Below are 21,453 nucleotides of genomic sequence, written 5' to 3'. Positions count from 1 at the left end.
CATGTTCGATATATCACACTTATCGTTAGTGGCTTACCCATCTCTAAGTGCAGCTGGTAAAATTTGTCAACAAAGCAATGTTTTTCTGTGTTTTTGTTTTTAAATAGCGTTTTAAAGCGTTATTTCGCGCTCCAAAATGGACAAGTCCAGGTCCAGTGCCTACGACAAGTTCGTGGGCTACGTGGAACAGCTGCGTAATACGGAATGCAGGTGGGTTTTGCACCCTATTTGTTTGTTTTCGGTTGCATCGAGTGTTTTGGGGAGGGGAACCGGCAACAGTTTGTTGCTCATTACGGAACAATATTGATTAAATGCTGGTGTCAAGGTGTTTTTTGGAAGGGTTTAATGCCCTCCAGGGGACCCATCTAGCTACCCTAGCTACCAAGTAATTTTTTCAACCTTAAGAAATGGGCGCATCCGCTATGACGTCATGCCACATACCTGCACAGGTTATTAATTATGAACTTGAAATTCCCACAGTCAAAAGCAGAAGATCACCTGCTTCCAGCAGATTGCCGAGTGCATTATGTCGCCCTCGCTGGCGGGGCATATCAACTATGCCGCGCACTGTGGCACGGCCATGAATGTCCTGCTGCTCTTCTGCGAGGATGTGGATTCCGTGGTCCGGATGAGCGCCGAGGAGAACCTCAACAAGATCCTGCGGGCGCTGGAAAAAACCCGGGTCAGTCGCATCCTCATGGATCTGTACGGCGAGATCAAGCGGAATGGTAACCAGAGGTAAGGTGACAAATATCCTCACATCACATAAATCGTATACTAATTGTATCGTCTTTCTTACAGATCCTTGAGGATTTGCCTGAACCTGTTCTCTTACTATGCCCCACAAATAAAGGAGAAGCACATTAAGTGGTATGCCGTAAGATTGCTCCAATGCATGACCACCATATCCCAGCGCAGGGAGACTCTGCTCCAGGAATCGCTCTGCGATTTTGTAAAGCACTTTGGTCGCTACATGCAGCAGGGTCTCAGCGATAGCGAATCCTGCAAGCTCTTCGAGGTGGGATCCTTGCCCTTTATTGTACTTCTTTATTTACTCAATTCTTTGTATGCTTTTGCAGACCTTTCTGGACAATATTAGCTCCGAATGCGCCGTCAAGCGTCGTTGCTCGGCCCAAAATTGCATCAGTCTTATTGAGCATGCACGCAATAGGAGCCTGATGGCCAGACATGGAGTCAACAAAGTGATGGGTAAGCCATTGGAAAACGGAAATGAAATGCCTGATGGGAATGGAAAAATGCCTGCTATAAGCGATGGGTATTTTAATTGCTAGGGAAAAGAAAGGTTAAGGCTTTTTAGACAGATGTCTAATATGCTATTCAATGATTAGCTGTTTATCCAGGATTTGGCAGTTTAATTTTTGTTCCCGCTTTTTAGAGCATTGAGTTGCAATTTATATCTTTAATGTATCATATACAACTTTTTAATTCCTGTATAAAGCACAACCAGCAATTGTGTTTTTCAAACCTAGTTAAGCCTTCTAATTCGAAAACACCTGCCCTCATAAAAGCCTTCATTGTTCGTCTAGATTTGGATAAACTAATCCACAATTCGGTGTTATTGCTGTTAGTTATTTAACGCATTTTCGCTTCGAACACGTCCAGCAGAACGCTCTTTATATTCTCATCAATAATGAAAGTGGTGTTTAAAAAGCGTGTAACGGCCAAATACTAAGCCTCACATAGCTCTGCTGATATATGTGTGTATATGGTTGGGCAAGCTCGCGCTATTGGAAAAAATATTTTTAATATTCTAAAAAGCCGCAAATCCATGAAAAATACCTTACCAAAATATAAAGCCATCGAACTGCGAACTTCGTTAGCGGGAGAGGCAGGGTTTTTCGGATTTTATTCAAACTCGCATTGTGAATGCAATCACAGCCATGGAGGTTTGTTAGTCTGTGGTCTGTGGGCGCTAAGGGGGGCGGGGCACAATAAGAGTAACTAGACAGTTGATATAATTTATATTTTTACATTGCTGTTGGTAACCAACGCGCAATCGATGGACGAGTCATCGAATATATATAGTGCTTTTTTAAGATTTGTTTTGATTTTAGACAACGATATCGGGCAGTTTTTATTTTAGCATTTGCTGACTGCTGGACTGCGGCAAAAAACAAAAGTCATGGCAACGTGAGCCATGTGAAAAATGCTTAAAAATTGCAAACACAAATCATTTTTTATTGAATTTTCATGAAAATATTATTGGCAAACGTCGACGAAGAGGTAAATGCACCTTAGTTACAGTTTCCAATCCTTTTTTTATGATCTGCTCTGCCGTACAATAAATGCATTTAGTTGGGGTTGAAAAAGGTTGTGCATAAAGCCCAGTGTTTGGCATTTGCAAACAATTAAAGTGAGATGTCTGGGTTGGAAAAACTAATTCATTTACTCGGATTACTTTTGCGACTCATATATGCGGCAGTCAAAACTCTGACCTCACCTAAGTTCATATAAATTAAGCTTCGACTTGACGTTACCTTTTGCTCTTTTCCTGTCCAAATGTTTACCTTCAAATCAACTCCTTCGGCTCCTGTGCCTGCTCCTGGCCCGACTGCTGCTTCCACCCCGGCCGACTGGTCTTCTAGTCCTGTGTCAACTTTATGCCACTTCTCGGCAAAGGCACAATGCCAGGCAGCTCTTCAGCGCATCCTTATACAGTCTGGCGCCTCTTTTTATGGGCACCCATCACCATCGCATCCTGGCATCCTCCTGGCACGGCCCAACAAACAGACACAAAGTACGGCCCTGGTCCTTAGTCCTCAGAGCGGCGGAGAACTTAGAACTGGCTTCCCAGACCTCAGGCCCGCCCTCGCCAACTCCGTTTGTTTGTCTCCGCCCGTAGACGAAATGAAATTTATGCACTTGGACACTTCCATGCAATAATTCATGCGAAATTGAATCAGATATTCATTCCTGTGCAGCTTTAAAGCGGATAATCAACGTTGTAAACAAATGCCAGCCGAACGAGGCCAGCAGAGCCAGCTGCTGCAGAAGGGAGCTTTACGTTTATGTTGCCCACTGACTGATGTCGGGCTAAACAAAAAGTGCAAATTATTTCCCATGTCAACTGTGGGCAGCACAAAATGGCCAAATGACCAATTCATTCTGTGAAATCACTGCTGATCTTTATGAAAGTGGAGCTCTATGAGTTGAGAGTGTCAAAGTAATCATTTTACTAGTTGAGTTTTGTTGAGTTTAGAAACTCCTGAAGGCCAACAATTTTTTTTATTCAAGCTGAATTTTTAAGAAAAGAATGAACTATATTTAATGATTGGTTTTCATTTGAGAATAAGGTAATTAACAAAACCTTGTAGGCCTTGTAGGTCTTCAAAAAGAAACTCCGATTCCGAGACTCCAATAAGTAGACCTCAAACTGAACACCTTTCAGGTGGCTATTAATTGCAGTCTTTAAACGTGCCCAGCATGCAGCCCCCGTCTCCATCTCCTTCGGCATTCCCATTTTGGGCTCGCCCATTTTGCAGAAAGTTCCTGCGGCTTCTGCCGCAATTAATTGATACACATGGAAACAGGCCGCAAGTTGTGCTCGGCAAAGTCACTTGGCAGCCATGAGGGCCATGTAAAAAGTTTCTCCGGCGAGAAGTGTTTTCAATTTTGCGCCCCAAAGGAAGAAAATGAAAACTAATTGAGTAACAAACTTCCAACATGGCGTTTTGTGATTGGTGGCGTATACGTAATGAAACGACAAATAAGCGGAGACAACAAGAGCAAGAACTGCGGGAGGTCGAGGTTCCCATTTCCCATTTCCCGCTTCCCAGTTTCCCAGTTTCAGTCCCACTCGCAGTCCCAGTGGGAGGGTGCATGTGTGCGGAGTCTATAAATATCAGATGGAAAGTTTTCAACGAGATAAATTTAATTGGAGGCAATTTGTTGCAAAACATATGAGGGAAAAGTTGCCAAGAACACGAGCGAAAGAAGTATGAACTGCAATTGGCCGGCCAAACGCAGAAGGAAGTGGCTGGGCTACCTTTGGCATTGCCATGGGTATCTGTATCTGGTATCGGTGTTTCGGTATCTGGGTCTTGCTTATTGAGCAAATTGGAATTGCCAGCGCACGCTGCGCAAAAAGTTTGAAGAGCGTTTTTAATTTGTATCAAACACAGCAGAGCCATAAGTTTCACTCCATTAACTAACTTATCCTTATTATTTCCCTCTTCTCCCTTCTTCTGCAGAACTCCTGCTGACGGATCAGCAAACGAGCAGCGTGCTGGGAGCCTTGGGTCTGCTGCGCCTCCTGTTGCCGCAACTCATACGAGGCCACTCGGCCGATGGCCACGAGGATTCCGAGTCCTTGGCCGGCAAGAGGCAGCAGCCTCAGCAGCAGCAGCAGCAGCAGCAACAGCAGCAGACAACGACCTCCGACTGCCGGCAAATTATTGAAATTTATGATTATTGTTTGCACCTGCTGAGCACGCAGCACACCGCGAATCACGCCATCATAAATGCCACCCTGGAGGTCATCAACGGCATACTCCAGTCCCTGGACGCCCCGTCGGATGTAGCCGGCCAATGTAGCCCGAGTCTGGGCCAAAGTTTGCGCCAACTGTTGTGCAATCAACAACTGCAGCACAATGAGTATTTGCGGCGAAGGAAATCATTAAAGAATCAAATATTCCAATTGAAAAATTACGAAGTGGCGACAAGTCAACAGCAGCTCGAGGATGAGGATGAGGGCGAGGATGTGGATGTGAATGCACTGGCTGCTGTTGGGGCCACTGCAGTGCAAATGAAAAAGAATTCAAATGCAAAACTGCAGCAGGCGAAGTGTCAACAGCAGCGGCAACAACAACAGCAGCAGCGACTCGAGGTTGACAACAGCTCGCTGGGAATTAATGCCGGGGAAGATGCCACGACCGAGGCTCCAAGTTCCGTTGCTGATGAAGGTATGGCAAATAAGGCATGCTATGGCAAGTCGAGATGGTTTGCGGGTTTGTGCCTGGGTTTGGGTGTGGAGTGTGTGCGCGCAGTCATGTGGAAATGTGACATGCTGACAGAGGATCACAGAGGAGCTGGGAGGACAGGCAGAGGGACAGGGACAGGGACAGGCGGACGGAACCAACAGACAGACCATGCCGAAATCAAGAAAATTGAGCAATTGCACAGGCTGATGGAGACACCCACACACAATGCACATATGAAAATTATTAGTGCATGCTTTTAGGCGGCGCGGCACATGCAGCAACGAGGTCAGGCGAAATTTGCATTTGCATTTGCCGCCAGCGGAATCCTGCACAAATATTTACACAAATTGTAAGGCCAACCCATACTCACATGCCCTTTTTCCCCCATTTATTTTCCAGGGGGATCCAGGCAGGAGGCAGCGAAGCAGCGCTGCCACATTAGGAATGCCGCACGCAGCATCAGCGAATGCGTTGCCCCGGATGAGGACAGGCAGGGGCAAGGACACCGGCGGCGGCGGGACGAGGATGATGACAGGCGGACGGCGGCGCAGGCGGAGCAAGATGATGATGACGATGACGACGACATGGAGCTGCTGAGTGCCGAGTGTGATGACTTTACAACCCTGTCGCAACTAAATGAACAACAACAGGCGCTGTCAGCGGCATTGCAATTGCCCGCAACAACAACGGCGGCAGCAGCAACAACAGCAGCAGCTGCAGCAACAACAGCAACATCGCAGGACGATAAACTGATTGATGTTGATGCCGATGCCGATGCCGATGTCGGGGGGCTGCCTAAACCGCAGCATCAGTCATCTCTGCAGAATCTGCTCGCCGGCAGCGATGACAAATCCCAGCATTTGAGTGACATCGACAATGAATCTTTCAACAGCATCGATTTCGAAGCCGAAATCACAATTGCCGGCAGCAAAGAGCCGCATCAGCAGCAGCAACAGCAACATCCTCCGGCGGATGATTCGGTGGAATCCGGCGATGCAACAGCAATTGGCACATTCTTCAACAATCTGCTGTCGCATTCCAATGCAGGTGAGTCAGCCATAACTATGAATTTATATTCGACGCAAATATTTCATTAGCAAAGTTCAAAGTCAGCGAAGCAAGTTCAAAACTATTTCCATTCGATGTTATTGCATTTCACGGTCTACCGCAGTCGCCACCAAATTCTATTTTCACCCCCATCTTTTGATTTTTGTGTTTTTTGCGCCAAACAATTCAGCGTTTACTTTCAATGTTCGGTTGGTATTTGATGGCGTTATTTGCATAATTGCGGCAGCATCCCAGACGTGACTCGCAGGCGGGCGGCGTTCTCGATTGCCAATTGCACTTGCGATTTAATGAAGCGTAATTGTGGCCACTGCATCTAGTAAGCCTTCTCGGTTGTCGAGCCAAATTAGGCAATTCGTGTACAAGCATCGTCCTCCGGATAGGAGGCAGTCAACTGCACATCAATGGTGGCAACTTAGTTGAGCTTTGATCTCAAGGGGTCGTCATCTGATCTAGGACTGGTTGGAGGAAAATATATATTATGATTAATGGAACGAACTATACTGGATTGCTCAGAAATCTATTTATATAAACCTTTATAGTAGTTGTATCTGAATTTATTTCCAGTTTTCATAGTTACCTACTTATTTTTCCCCGTGCACCTTCGGATGCAACTCGGTGTTGGCTTTTGTCTTGCCAGTTGACAAGGGCAAAGAAGCCCCCGCTTTGATTTCAATGCTATTTGCTGACTCTTCATTGCATATTGATTGCCTGCCCCTGATATAATTTATTTTAATATTTAAATCGCTCGACTGCCTGGCTGACTTGATGAAATCGACTCGGAGTAACGAGTAACGAGCGCCAGTCAAGTGCATATAAGTATGGCACACTTTTCCCCTGACCTATAAACGATGGACGGACGGAATGGCAGGGGAACGGGGACGAGTGGCAGACACGATGCCAGACCCATGTCCTGTCCTTAGTTAGTGCGCGCGGGTGGGGGCTAGTAATAAACAAAGGAAATGTACTGCACTGAGCCGGAAGTACTAATTAAGCGAATGAGTTGGGGGCGGAGTAGGGTCCTTGGCATGGCGTGGGTGGGGAATAAAGACAACTGCTCGGGAGGGAGGGGTGCGTATAAAAAGCCACATCTACTTGACGTAAATGTTGGGCTTAAATCCGGCATTTCTTGTGCGAGTGTGAGTGTGCCAGGGATGCGGATTAAGCTTGAAACATGGCAATGCATTTGTGCTGTGCGATGGCCCCGAAACTCTCCTCCCCGCCAACCAGGCAACCTCATTGCTGGTTTTCTTGCGCCGCCACTGCCACTTGGCCAAAGCATCACACTGCAAGTTGGCAACAAAGTGGTTAAGACAAATGGGTTACGTGATAAAATGCGGTTACTCAAATTGCATGTATGCAAGCTTACATGTTGTGTCACGGTATACATACGTGTGTGCCGAGTGTGTGTGTGTGTGGGTGGGTTTTTGGCGGGGGATTGTGCGCTGCGATGTACACTGTGTGTGTGGCGGTTTATTTAGCATTGCCAGGACCAGGAACAGTCAGCCAAAACGAGAGGAGCCAGCCATCAGTTGCTGCACTTTGCCTGCTCCGCGTTTGGCTGTTTTTATTTTCGTCCTGCCGCTGCTGTTGTTATTGCCGTTGTTGTTATCCTTTCTGGGCCGTATTAGTTGTTTTTGCCATTGTGCACTTATGCGCTATCAGCCTTTTTGCGCTGCTTTCCTCGTCCGTCCGCGGTAGTTATTGCCCCCTGTTTGTTTTCCTTTTATAAATATGTACATATATATCCAGGGCCTTGTACATGTGTGCTCAGATATGTGGCCACAGCCACCCGTCCTTATCTGCATTAGAGCCCCGACGATTAGTACACTCTATCAAGGACTCCAGGGACATGTCCTTGCGATCAGATCACAGAAAAGAAATAAATAAATATATTATAAAAAGTTATTGTACATTTAAACCAACCCGAAATCTAGGGTCTCTAGGAAGACACTCTTGAAATCTGATCCATTATAAAAATTATATTATATTTTATAAAAAGTCTTTTACAGCTTGGAAAACAATCCACAGTCTTAAGAATTTCTTAGGTATTTTAGCTTTAAACACTAAGAATACCTCTATCTTAATACTGTCTATAAGATATTTTTTAATAATGGATTTATTTTGGGATCTAACTAGATCTATGATATCTTCAAAATTAGTTAGTGAATCCAGGCTTTCATTTCGTTTGGGCCCGCCATCTCGCTCTATTTTCATAAACCATTTTTTCACGACTGTTGCTCTTGTCTTTCCCCCATATTTTGTTATATTTTTCCCAGCCTTTCCCAGCATCCACATATGCAACTTGAGCTGTAAAAAATATTTGCATGTGTGCTGGTAAGCGGAGAGGTTTTCCCGTCTGTGTGCCGGGCATAAAGTAGCAGCCATGAGACCTTCTCCCCGCCGTTTTCCCGACCGGAGCGCGCTTTTCCTACGCGGTTTTCATTGTCGCCTAGTTTGGGGTTTTGTTGCTCCCCTTTTGCTTATACTACGTACGCTTCAAAGTTTTATTTGCCATTTTTGTGTGCTGCATTTTTTGTTTGCGTTTTCAACGTGATTTTATAATAAAAAGGAAAACACTCGACCGAAGTTGCGGAGCTGCTGGGCTGCCGTTTTCACTTTTATGGAGGCGAAACTATTAAAGCATAAAATGGCAGCCAAAAACCCCCAGCCCAGCACAACCCCAAACATAATTACTGGCGAGTGTATGAGCATGAAAGTTCCATAAAATTCCCTGATTCCGGGGTGTTTATATGAGCGCCCAGATTTTGCTAATTTGAGGCAATGCTAATATAACTCTGGGGGATTACTACTAGTTAATTACAAGCTGTGCTGCATCAACTACGTATATTTATCTGAATTCATTGATTTTCAGTTAACAAATTTCGTGATAACATGGGATTCAAATGTTTTTCGGTATGGTATTTTGGTAGCCTATTTGTAGGCTACCACTTGTAGTTCAAGGATGTATTGCTGAGACCCTGATCCGGCTTCCTCTGTAGTTTATCGCCCCCGAACAATACATGCGAGCACTCTGACCATAAAGTGCTCTGCTGCTTCCGTTGGCCGCAGTCGTGGAATCGTGGTTGCTCTAATTTTTACAGCACTTGCATGCGGCCGGAACATCCATTAGAACAATAACACAAAAAACAAAAAAAAAAAAACAAAAGAAAACAGACAACAACAACTGGGAAAGCCACAACAAGTGCATCTAAAAGATGCAGCCATTTTTAACCCACTTAAGTGGTCAGTCGGGGGAAGCGAGTGGCTGCTCTATACTCGTACTTTCCATGAAATTGAAGTTTTCAATTAATTTTCAATACAAGACGGAGAGCCCGGGAAGTTTGCCCGCGGCGGCAAGCTAATAGAACAACATAAAAAGTAGCTAAGGAAAATAGTTTTAGCGGTTTTACACACACACACATCCTTTGCCTCATGGCTTGGCTGCTTGGCTCGCAAAGTTTGCCCCGATAGAGGATGGACGAATGTGCCGGGTAATTGGCCGTCTGGAGTGGCCGCAAATTAGCCAACGCCATTGCTGGCATTAGTGTCAAACCAAGTTATCCGCTAGACCTTCGAAAGGGACGCACTAACTCGGAGCTTATTCCTATCCTTGCAGCCTCGGAGTCGGTCAGTAAGCTCTTTCGTCAATCAAGCGGCTCTAAGTCCACGCCCTCCAAGTCGACGCCCGCCGACAAATCGGATGCCATCTCAACGGCCTCGCTCACGCTTTCGCTCACCTCCTTGGCCAGCAGCAGCAACACGGAGCCGCCGGAGCGACAGCCCTCGATTGCGGAGACGCCCACGCCGTTGGAGGACTCCTGCTCGATGACCGCCTCCCACACGGCCTCCACCGCCCTCATGATGGATGCTCCGGGCGTGGATGTGGCAGCTCCTAAGCCCGAAACACCGCAGTTGCGAAGCACGCCCAACGGTAAGTCGCCGGGGCGACTTGTCGCACCTTGGAGACACTTATTAGTAGCTTTATCCCCGCAGCTAATCCCTTTCTGGTGGAGAACTCGCCGCTCCGGCAGACAGTTGTCGGTCGTGCCCTGATCACCGTGAAAATTGGCAGCATCCTGGAGCAGTCCTTGGTCTACTATACGGCTCGTTTGGTGGCAGCTCGATTCCTGCTCAGTGGACAGGCGGCGGGATTACAGCCGGATAGCATCAGTAGAGTGTCCATCAAGAGTCTCTCCTTGGCCGTGATTGCCCAGTGTGTGCGCCTGGCTCCCAGAGTTCTTCAACTCAGCCTGGAGATCAGTGATAGGGAACTGCAGCTGCTGGAGGAGGACGTGTCTAGGGACAGCACTCAAGTATCCAGTCCCCAGAGCAGCGATAATTCCCAAGGGGGCGGAGAGAAGCCTTCGATGGATAGTAGCCTGATTCAAACCGAAGTGGAGGAGAACCTTCTCCTGCTGGACATCAAGGACGATCACTTTGGCCCCAGCACCTGTCCAGTTTACCTGCAGCAGCCTACACCCACGCTGAGTCGCAGTGCAGATTCTTCGGTTCTCTTACTAGGTGGTGGCTCCTCCTTATCCCATCCTGCAAAGAAATCTGCCAACGAAGAGAAACTCTCCAAGTCCGAGATCATTGGCAGCTCATTTAAGCCCACAGTGGCGGCTGAGGATGTGCCTTCGTTGAGCTTGCCGCCACGTCCACCCAAGCGCACCAAGTCTACGCGCAGTCGCTCTGGAGCTGTGGGATTAGCTTCCACTCCTGGAACTCCTCCAGCTCAAGGCTGCCAGTCACTTTCGGATATACTGCTCTTCCATGACCACACCGATCCCATTTTGCGCGGTGGAGTCCAGCAGGTTGTGGGCTACTTCCTGCAATCCAGCGGAGCTGGGCTGTTCCTGGAACTCCAACGTAATCTGGGTCTGCAACACTTGCTGGCCATTTTGCTGAAGGTGAGTGCGGTGATAAGCTCATACGCGATATTCGCACAAAGCATTTCATAGCCACAGGCACTCCGATGAAAGTTCCTTTAATGGGTAGCTCCAATCTGCCGGTGCTTGGTTAATGGTAAGCCACATTACATGTATGCTAACCTAACCCGCTTTGTATATCTGGCGCCATATCTTTGTCATGGAACGCCCACTTGCAGTCCCTCGCTCTTGCGCCGTGTTACTCCATTTTCTCCCCCTTGTGTTTGCATAACGCATACGCCACGTTGTACGACAGAGTATTTGCTTTACCCTGCGAAAGGTATGGGGACTCGGCTAGGAAGTTGGCATCAGTTTAAAAGTAGTTAACAATTAAAAAAAAACCTTAATTCTGTCACAAAATATGCAATTTTTGATCGTAATAACATGTAGTTTAAGGAATTCCTTGTAGCTTCCTAGAGCATTCCAGCTTCGCCTGGCCTGACCTGGTTTCCTATGTGTCAGTGGCGTAGCTCACACTCTTTTTTGCAAGCCCTCTGCGCAAACATTCTATATCTATAAATATGTGCCCCCACCTTTTCGCTGTACTTTTTTCTATGTTAAACCATCAAGCTAACATATTTTAACACATGCAGGCAAACACACACGGACACGGACACGTGTCCATATCAATGGCTGCTGCCTTTTGAATATTTTCCCAGCTCCGGCTCCAACTCAAGCCAGTTGCAGTTGGAGGAGCTTAGCCGGCGGCATTTTGTGTGGTTGGTTGTTTTTCATTTGAAAATAAGAAAGAAAATTCTTATCGCCTTCGCAATGTGCAAGTGCAAATGCCCCTAAAGGGAGCAGCGCGCATCCGTTGCCATCTTACTTTCGCCCATCTCACCATCCCAGCCCCATCCTCTTACCCTTTCCGGTATGCAGAATGTGCGCATAAGTTGCACATTGATTTCTGTCTGGGGATTGGCCGTGGCAGTAAGTTGGGGCCCGATGCGGGGATGGTTTCTTATTGAATTCAATAATTTAGTGGCCGGCACCGAACATTTAAATTGCTGCTGGCTGCTGGCCTCCCCAAAAGTGCAATTTGATTATGCAATGTTGTTGCAGCGAGATGCACGCGCAGATGGGGGCCCAAGAAGAGGAAACGGAGGCGGGGCCAGGATGAACTGGGAATGGGAATGAGAATGGGACGCAGAACGTGCTAGCTGAAAATCACATTAGATGCCTGCTACATAATGGCTGCAAATCCGTCTCAATGGCACTTGCCAGCATACCAAAATTGGAGCCAAAACGAGATAGGGATTGTGGGTTGGGGACGGGCCAGTGGGAAGATCTTCCCTGGAGCAGGCCAACCCAGGCCAAAGGCAAAGCAACTTTGATAACAATAGCCCTTTGGCCGGGGTCTGCAGCTAGGAAAAGCTTGTTAGGGATTCGTTAAAAATGCACACACTCTCAGATGGATGCCCGGATGGAGGGCAGGAAAGGGGATGGGTTGCCCGAAAGCTGGCCACTGTGTGATTGTGGAAAACTTTTTGCTTGTGCAAACAATAAAACACAAATTCGCTTAGCCAACGTCTCGTTTTGGCCGTAGCTAGCCCGTCTTATGCCTGTTCTTGAGATCCTGTATAAAGAAATTTAGCCGAAAAACTTTTTGCTCTCTCCACCCCACTTATTGCAGGGCTTTGAGGACGAGATCCACACAGTGGTTATACAAGCGTTGAATGCATTCGATAAGATATTTCCGCATGTGGTGTCCAAATATTTGACAGAGCCGCCATGTCATTATCATGCTCATCAGCAGCAGGAGCGCCAGAAGCAGGAGCAGCAACAGAAGGAGCAGCTGGAGCAGGAGCAGCAGCAGGAAAACCAGGACCACGAGAGGGACCTGCAACGACATTCAAGTGGACAACAAAAGCGTCCGGGCCAGGCGCAAACATTTGGCCAACAAACTTTTGCAAAGGACCAGGATAATGCCTTAAGCAGTCAACGGCTGCAACAAAGGCGTCCTAACGATGCCGGGACATGTGCCAAGTCCTCGGCCACTGATAATGATGAGCTACTGGCTGTTCTTTTGAATGATTTCCAATTGCAATCGACTGGGATGCAGCAGCAGCAGCAGCAGCAGCGGCAGCCGGAGCAGCACACTGGGCAGTTGCGTAATGAGCCCGATCCGAAGCCCAGTGCCCAACTGGTTGAACCCTTCTGTGTGTTTGCCATCTCACCCAAATTGCTCTTGAGCAAACTCCGGCTCTGCCATCACAATAAATATTGGCTGGTCCAGAATAAATACGCCGAAGTTATTTCGAATTTAAATTACGTGCTGCTGCGGTCGTACTACGCAAATTTCGGTTGTGCCATCGCCGACAACAAAAACAGCGTCGCCAGGCAGGAGCAGGACTCGAGGCGGCCGTCCGGGGATGCCTGCGCTTCTGGCCGGGATGCGGAGGGCGAGGACATTGTCTGCACTTATGAGGTAAGCAGCTAAATCGTCTTATTACAGCCCGGCCCGCTGGCAGTAGTCCGCCGCCGCTCGCCAGCTTGTTTATTGTGCAGATTATTTTACGAGTGTGTTTTCTTCGCCCGGCGAGGGCTTCCACGGCATCCATCCACTCTGACAACTCTTATTGAACATTTGTGCACTCAAGTGTGCGGCCGGGCTCTTTGTGCATTCTGCAGGAGACTCCCGCAGTCCGGGAGGAGCGCATCCTGCCGAATGGGGGAATGGAGAATGCTGAATGCCGAATGACGGACCCACTGACAACATGACGGACTGGCTGACAGGCGCAGCTCGGAACTCGGTGCTTCGGGGTTTTTGTGGCGCCCGCACACACACATATTTGTTTATTTATTATTTTGACAAAGCTAAGCAATTTACTAAATGGCACTGAGAGGGAAACCGTACATCAGCTCGAGAGTCGGCAAACAATTGGGCCCAAAGACGATTGACGGATCAAACTGAGTGCCCAGGAAGTGTATGGGTACGAAAAGGGCTTAACTGCTGCCTCGAATTTCGTATTCCAATCGCAGTTGCAATTATGGTTGACTGTGTTTTCGCAAAGTTCAAAACTTGGTTTTCCGCATTTTTGATTATTCTTCACTTAGAAAAATTGCAGTTTCAAGAATGTCATTGGAAGCATTAAAAATGTTAAATACATATCTTAAAATTAATCCGATTTTAAAGGTAGTTAAAAAAGAGTTTTTCCTATGTTTAACAATTTTTTGTTCGTAAATTTAATCAATTTAGAAAAAAGTATAGAAAAGTTTGAAAAATAGTTTTCAATTTGAAGGTAACTTAGCTCAATCTTCCTCAGTGTTTTACCTTCCCGGCCAAATCGACTAGGCAAACCGCATCTGCACGGGCATTCGAAACTGCCAAACTGCATAATGAAAACTTGGCTCACTTTTTGATTTACAACGTGCCGTCAACCGACTCAAAAACACTTTGCTCCCCGTTGCAGGCGCAGTTTCTGGCTGAACTTTTACATCTGCTCGGCGACGATGATGCGCGGGTGCGGGAGCACGCGGCCCTCTGTCTCTGCCGCTTTATAATGCAAACGGCGCGCCAGGATCCATCGACGGAGGCGAAGGACGAGGACGCAGGAGGAGGACGAGCAGATGGAGGCCAAATCGAAGGCAATGGCAATGGCAATAGCAACGTCAACGTGGAAACTCAACAAACTAATTTCAATTTGCTGTGGGATTTTTTCGACTATCGCATATTTGGCAGCATGTCCGTGACGTTGCGTAATTTATTCCGGGCCAGTTCGACGATTGTGCCGCCTCTGGCTGAGTTGGATGCAATGGCCTGCTCCTCCTCCTCCTCCGCCGCCGCCGCCGCCTCAATCTATCCCGAATCGGGCAGCACGTCCAGCTCCTCAGCATCGGCATCTGCCTCGTCCGCATCCATAGCGGCAGTCTCCGCGGCGTCGGCCTACTTTGAGGCAAGTTACGGCATCGGCATCGCCGAGGGGCATGTTTTTGCCCTGGCATCGGCATCCCAACGTCAAATCGCGCAGGAGGAAAAAGTTTTGGCCAAAGTTTTGTATCGCTTGACAAATAAATTGATGACGCTGAATGATAAAAATGTGCAGGTAAATATTTGTGTTTGCCAGCCAGCCGCCAATCGAACTGAAGCGAAACGAATCGACCAGCTACCAGATACAGACCAGATACAGGCCAGATACTCACCATCTCATCCTGTTCTCCCTTCACAGTTTGGCATAATTTACGCGCTGCGCCTCCTGTTGAGGCACTTCAATTTCGTGGACTATCAACAGGCCTGGTTGGAATTCAATTTCGTTGAAATTTGCATTAGCTATGCCTACTACAACAATGCAACAGCTGCGGACCTCAGCTGCCAGAACGATTTGATTGATGTGATGGGCAAACTAATGGCAGGTGAGTAGTGCGCCGATCGCAAAAGGGGTTACTATGCGACTTCCTTGCTTTCGCTATCCCTATATAACCAGCTCCACACCCCCAGCCCCATTTAAACCGACATTCGCATTCATATACCGCATTAATTCATGGCTCGCTGGCGTGCCTGATGATTTCTCTGCTGTGCGCCTGAATGCCTTGCCGATATTTCCGATATTTATTGGATTTATTCGACTGGGCCGGACGGCCGACGCTTTGTGGCTCGTTTGGCTAATTTAATTTAAATGGCATTACAAAAACAGTAATTTTTAGTCTCAGACTGCATATTTAATTGCATTATGCTGTAATGAATGCTGTGGCAACGTTTGCATAAATCATTTTAATTAATTGTTTGTCATTAAATAGATTTGCATAAATATTTTCATGCTGCGGTGTAAGTGACTGGGCGCAGTCTATTTTTTTTGGCTGTTATTATTTTTAAATTTAATCAAGAAAAACGGGAAATTAGCATAAATGGTTTTAAATTTCCGTTGAACTAAAAGTTTATTTGGCTAACCAAAAAAAAGGCTGACAATCAAAAAAAAAAATGAAAAACTAATGCAGATTGTAACGAGGTCGAATATAAAATACGCTTTTATTTAATTGTATAAATTATTCTATTAAGGTGGTAAACATTTGGCCACAGGCGTGTGACAAGCAGACAAAGCCTTCCGTAATAGGCTTTAGTTGAAACTAAAACTGGTGAATAAATATAGATTTAAATATAGTTAACAAACAAAGGGGGCATTCATGCTCGCATTTTCCACCATGTAGCTGACCCTTTTTAATTTAATAATTTTGAACAGCATCATTAACAAAGTGCGTCCAAAAAATACCAGCAACTGTGGCAACATCAACAACAGTAATGCAGCTAGTAGTGCACTAATAAACATTTCAATTCAATTTACGAAATGTTTTTAGCGCCCAACAAAAAAGCGGCAAACAGAAAACCAAACTTCAACTCAATTTCATTAGTGCATTTCACAAGCGCCGAACCCTCGAAGCACCCACCCTTCGGCCAAATCGCTCGACATGCATTAGAATGCTATAAATTTAGGGGCATTATGCGATAGGGTGGGGGTTCGGCGACAGCCTCTCAATTATTTATCATGCCAGTCGCGTATTTGCTACGCGCTAATGTAATCCACCATAATCAAAAAGTAATTAAATTATTAATAAACCATTAAATGTTAAACAATTTTTGTGTCAGTGGCGCCGCACCGGCTGCTTTCGCCCAATAGCCCCGGCAAAAGCCCTTTCTCCCAAAACAATTTGCATTTGCATTTGTGCCGCTTGCACGCATTGCACAGTCGACAACATGCAACAATTTAATATTTAAGCCGCGTGTACTTATGTGGCCCATGTGTCTGGTGTGCCCCGCCTATCTGGACATCGATTTGAAAACAGAATCGCCAAATGTTTTCCGACACTCTCGCGCTCGCTTCGTGATAAGTTTTGACAGTTGCCAAAATGTATGCAAATAGTTTCCAATTCATGCCCGGAACCCAAACACACAGCCCACGAAAATCCTTTAATTGTAGCCTATGTAAATTCACAGTTCACCGATGGCTTAAAGCCACTGAGCCACCTGCATCATCATGATGTTGTTGTCGTTGGCAGAGAGGGAAAATAACTGGGTCGTTTAGGCCATGTTTATAACAAGGTCTTCTGAGTTTTCCTAGATATTATGAGCTCTTAAATACTCCATAGATACGTTATATTTTATTGGTGGAACCTCTAATGTTTTGGAATTTAGTTAAGAGGCATAATATATTTGCCCATAATATCTATTTAGTCATCTTATAGATACCCTAAACTTCATAACTTTTCCATCTCGGATGCACAGGGTATATTTTCCACCCCTAATCTCTTGTTTAATATGAGTTTTCAAGATGATTAAGTTGGACAAATGAATGAAGGCATGTGATGTTCTTTGCAATGAAGCAATTTTGAAGTTTTCACTAATATAAATGCTTTTTAAGAGCCCGGGGGAATCATTTATCACAATTGTCCGTGTAGTAATGTTCTTATTACACCGTGCGGTTGAATTCCTCTACTTATGGACATATCGTGAGCAGTGAAAAATGCATCCTACCTACCTTTTCCAAGCCATAATCGAACACTGAACTGGCGCCTGGGCGAGGGGAAATACAACTGAAATGTGCGATAAATAAATATAAATTGGTAACGGAAGAATGGCGGCGTCTCATTGCGATTGTGTGCAATTTTCAATTAATTAGTAAATGTAATGCAAACGGCGATCCGGGGCCGCGGGCGATATCCACTGGCCCGTTGCGGCATCCCCGAAGGGGTTCTTTAAATGGCTCCCTTAACACTTAATTTTTATAAATATTTATGCGCATACAATTTAATTTATTTGTAAATAATAATTTTTTGCAACGGCATTTCCTTTTGCAGCCGCAGAAGTACAAATTTATATTGCTTATTGCCGCTGAATGTTGCATTGTTGACACATAAATTGAAATGTTTCGTGAGTCGCACACCCGCACACACGCACACTCGCGCACATTAATTAACGTTGATAAATCATAGCATACTTTGAAGCGTTTTCCGCTTGTTACCTATGCAATTTTTGTTTTAATTTCACATTATTTATCCGCCTTCAGAACTGCGCGTATATATGTATATAGGATATTGCCATGGCAATCCCATTGAATCGTGCATTTTTCAATTGCAAATCCATTAATGCGTTTTTCATTTGGTGAGCTGCAATTACGCCGCATTTGTATAATTTTAAGAGCTCGTTTGCATTTTAACACAATTAGCCCAGGCGGGATCACTTAATTTGCCATTAATAAGCCCTGCCCCTGCACTCAATCCCTGCCAGGTGCCATGCTGAGCTCAGGTGAGCCGAGTGCCCCCCACCTGGACTTTCTGCTGCGTCACAGCGTCAAGATGCTGAACATCTACTGCCACCTGGTCACCAATCAGCGCCACCCACCGGCGGGCGGTTCACATTCGGGGAGTGGGAGCGGGAGCGGAAGCAGCTCCAAGCCGCCCAAGAGCGAGCTCTTTGGCCGCGAACCGCCAGCGGCATCATCCCTCCAGGCTCTGGGTTACTTTGCCGGCGATTACGTTTACATGAAACTTTACAACATTTTAAGAGGTGCTAATGACAGCTACAAGGTAAGTCAGGCCACGGACTCGCGGATTCGGAGCGAGCAACCGCCATTAAGTCGCTGGTGGCGCCGAAATGGCAAAAGTTGCGCGGCACGTGCACTGAGATTTGCCAGCAAGCCAGCATTGAGCATCCAGGATTCAGCCGGAGATGGAGCTGGGATGGAGTTCCATCCTCTGGATGCACGTACAGCGCAATGCACCGTTTTATATGCAACACTTTCTACCGCCTCCACTGCCGCACAGCAATGGCAATGGCAATGAGTTGTAAAAATTCAGCCCGCAACCCGCGACGAAATGCAGCCAACGTAGCATCCCCACTTGACTCTTGCCACTCGCAGCTCAAACAGAAAACTTCTCGGCGCTGAGTGACTTAATGTGCGGGTTGCATTAGGTGCCACCCTCATTTCCTTCTCCCCTACTAACTCTATTTCTTTTTTTCTATTTCTTCCTCCCCAGATAAGCATAAATCACGAGGCCGGCAGCTTATTAATTTGTCTCCTGAAAACCTGCCTCAATGCGTTGGGCCTGTGCCTGGAGGGCTTGGTGAGTGCCTCGCCGCCGGAGCTGAAATTAATCGAAGAAATACTCCACTATTTGACCAAGCTCATAAATTATGCGCCCGCCGAGTGCGTTGCATGTCTGCGGCAACTGTTGAAATATTTATTCGCCCAAAATTATGCCAGCCAAGTGCGGCTGCAGCCATCGGCCATCGGTGGAGCTGGCCACCATGCCGCCTTCATACGTCCCTACTTTAGGGCCAAGGGCAGGGGTCACGGCGCCGGCTCCACATTGTTGCCAACAATAAATTCAAAACCGGCGGAGGGAGAGGAGCACCTGCGAGGAGGAGGAGCAGGAGCTGCACAACCAATTGATACTGCCCCACTCCAGGCCATGGGCTTGCTCTTTGAGCAGGGCCTGCAGCCGGGCACTCCGCCGGTGGGCGAATGCGGCCGGCTTATAAAGCTATTCGAGCCGCTGGTCATATACTGTCTGACGGTAAGTGCACTTCGAGAAATGTATCTTCCACTTTAAATATACATATATATTTAATACCATTATTTTATATTCATGAATTAGATTTGTTTATGAATTTTATAAATATTTTTAACATTTCATATTTATGTTACAATTATTTAAAATCTTTTGTATTGTTTCCTTTTCCTATTTCAAACGAATTCCCACTTTTTTCGACTGTAAAGACGCAACGGTGGCCAGCGATGGCTAATTAATTTTAGTTGTAGCCAATTTGTTTGATTAAAAATGCACAGACACGAATACTGACCATCCAGGGGCAGCAGTCCTTAATCTGTTACGTGTGTGGGTTGGGTTCAAAGTGCAACCATTGATATTTTATTAATGGCAAAAATTTGCCGACTACTTGTATACCTGCATGCTACATATTCCCCTTCTCTGTTTCCTTCCCCGCTTTTCAGCTCTTCATGAAATCCAATGCGCTGGTTCAGGCACCCATTTTGCGATTGCTATCCCAACTGCTGGAGCTGAATGTAACCTATAGTATACTGGACTCCAAGAATGTGATTTTCGACCAGATAATGAGCAACATGGAACTGATTGAAAGTGGAATAGATAGGTGAGAAAAGTAGATAGTTAATGATTAACCTGAAATAATACGAGATATACTCTGTAAATTCTGATGTTATATAATTTGTTGTAACGGCTCTTCCAGGAACGCCTTCATCATTGTGCCGCCCATGCTGCGATTCCTGGTGCAGCTGACGCACAAGAGCGACCGACAACTGATCACCATACCCAAGATCATCAGCATCACCAACAACTTGCTGGCCAACGGATCGGTTCGCGAGGTAGCCCTCTTGGCACTCAAAACCCTCAGCTACGAGCTGTTCTTCATGCACAGCCAGCTGGAGGAGGCGCTGGACACCGAGGGCCATAACTCAGGTCGGACGGCGTGCCAGAGTCCTTTGAGTGCGGCCCCCACGCCGGAAACCAGAGAGGTCTTGCTGGCGCAGCGACGCGAGCTGGACACCCAACGGGAAGTGGTGCTGGGCATGCTGGAGAAATTCATCGAGGCACGACCGAGTCAACAGGTTCTGGCCCTCCTCCTGCTCTTCGAGCGGAGTGTTCAGGAACTGGACACGCCGCCATACCACCGAAGTGCCCAGGATGCGGACGCCGTGTACGGTGCGCTGTGTCGGGGCCTGTGCTCGCGCCAGTGGCGACTCCACTCCGCCGGAGATCTGCGGCTCCTGGAGAGCTGTTTCCGCAACAACGGCAACCATGTGCTGGCCGACAGCAAGGGATTCCTGCAGCTGCTGCAGCTTTTCATCGAGCAGGTGGGTTAAATATGCAGTGGCCTAAACCTGACAAGCTGTCCGTCCTAAGCTCAATTAAGGCCTGTGCATTAAGATGGCTCCGGTAGATCCACCATCCGTCCGTCTGCTCTGTCTCGATTGAACTCATAAATATGCGAAATGCCTGTTTAAATATACATGCCCGCACACACTTGGAGGCGTCAGGAAATTTGTAATATTTATGAATGCAGACAGAAACTTAAAATCCCGAACCGAACCGAGCCGACATGCAAATGAACATAAAGCTGTCTATCAGTCGCCGGTTTGGCAGGCTGCCAATGCCAATGACATATGAATGTCCTGAGTAGGTGTCATCGGGCGTGCCTGGCATGCACTTAATAATATAATTGAAGTAATGCCACAAATTACAACACTCTCAGTTTGGCAACGATGGCCGTGTGCGACTTAACTGGTACTTAGGGCCAACGCCATCACAAATTGAACTCGATGTCATTGAATTGCCAGGCGGCGGCGGCGGCAGATGTTCGATGTTCCTGAGATGACGAAACGATTTGCATTCACTTCTCGGGCTTCCATCAAAGAGTTAAAGCCGGAATAACATACACAAGTACACAAAGGAGTCAGGCAAACACCTGTAGGGGCCCTGCTCGAACCCTTCAAGCTCATCAACGATTTGTCATTGCCGGTCCGTTCGGTTCGGTCCGTTCAACCCTT

General features: G+C 46.8%; 1 protein-coding gene across 1 annotated transcript in view; it reads left to right on the top strand.

The window, feature by feature from the left end:
• The first annotated feature begins 44 nt into the window (after positions 1–44).
• Positions 45–21,453, top strand: part of LOC108024625 (uncharacterized) — a 39,761-nt gene continuing 18,352 nt past the window's right edge. Inside the window, exons 1-15 of the mRNA XM_017094664.3 lie at positions 45–210; positions 481–738; positions 802–1,018; positions 1,080–1,209; positions 4,212–4,922; positions 5,340–5,987; positions 9,625–9,939; positions 10,002–10,918; positions 12,570–13,364; positions 14,350–14,982; positions 15,106–15,289; positions 18,156–18,454; positions 18,905–19,444; positions 19,882–20,039; positions 20,136–20,760. Of these exons, the coding sequence (XP_016950153.3) occupies positions 137–210; positions 481–738; positions 802–1,018; positions 1,080–1,209; positions 4,212–4,922; positions 5,340–5,987; positions 9,625–9,939; positions 10,002–10,918; positions 12,570–13,364; positions 14,350–14,982; positions 15,106–15,289; positions 18,156–18,454; positions 18,905–19,444; positions 19,882–20,039; positions 20,136–20,760 (6,504 nt within the window). The 5' untranslated portion in view covers positions 45–136. The remainder of the gene's footprint in view (positions 211–480; positions 739–801; positions 1,019–1,079; positions 1,210–4,211; positions 4,923–5,339; positions 5,988–9,624; positions 9,940–10,001; positions 10,919–12,569; positions 13,365–14,349; positions 14,983–15,105; positions 15,290–18,155; positions 18,455–18,904; positions 19,445–19,881; positions 20,040–20,135; positions 20,761–21,453) is intronic.

The sequence above is a fragment of the Drosophila biarmipes genome, chromosome 3R, assembly GCF_025231255.1.
Source record: "Drosophila biarmipes strain raj3 chromosome 3R, RU_DBia_V1.1, whole genome shotgun sequence".
NCBI classification, from domain to species: Eukaryota; Metazoa; Arthropoda; class Insecta; order Diptera; family Drosophilidae; genus Drosophila; species Drosophila biarmipes.
Note: the sequence above shows the minus strand (reverse complement) of the source record. Positions and strands in the feature narration are given on the sequence as shown.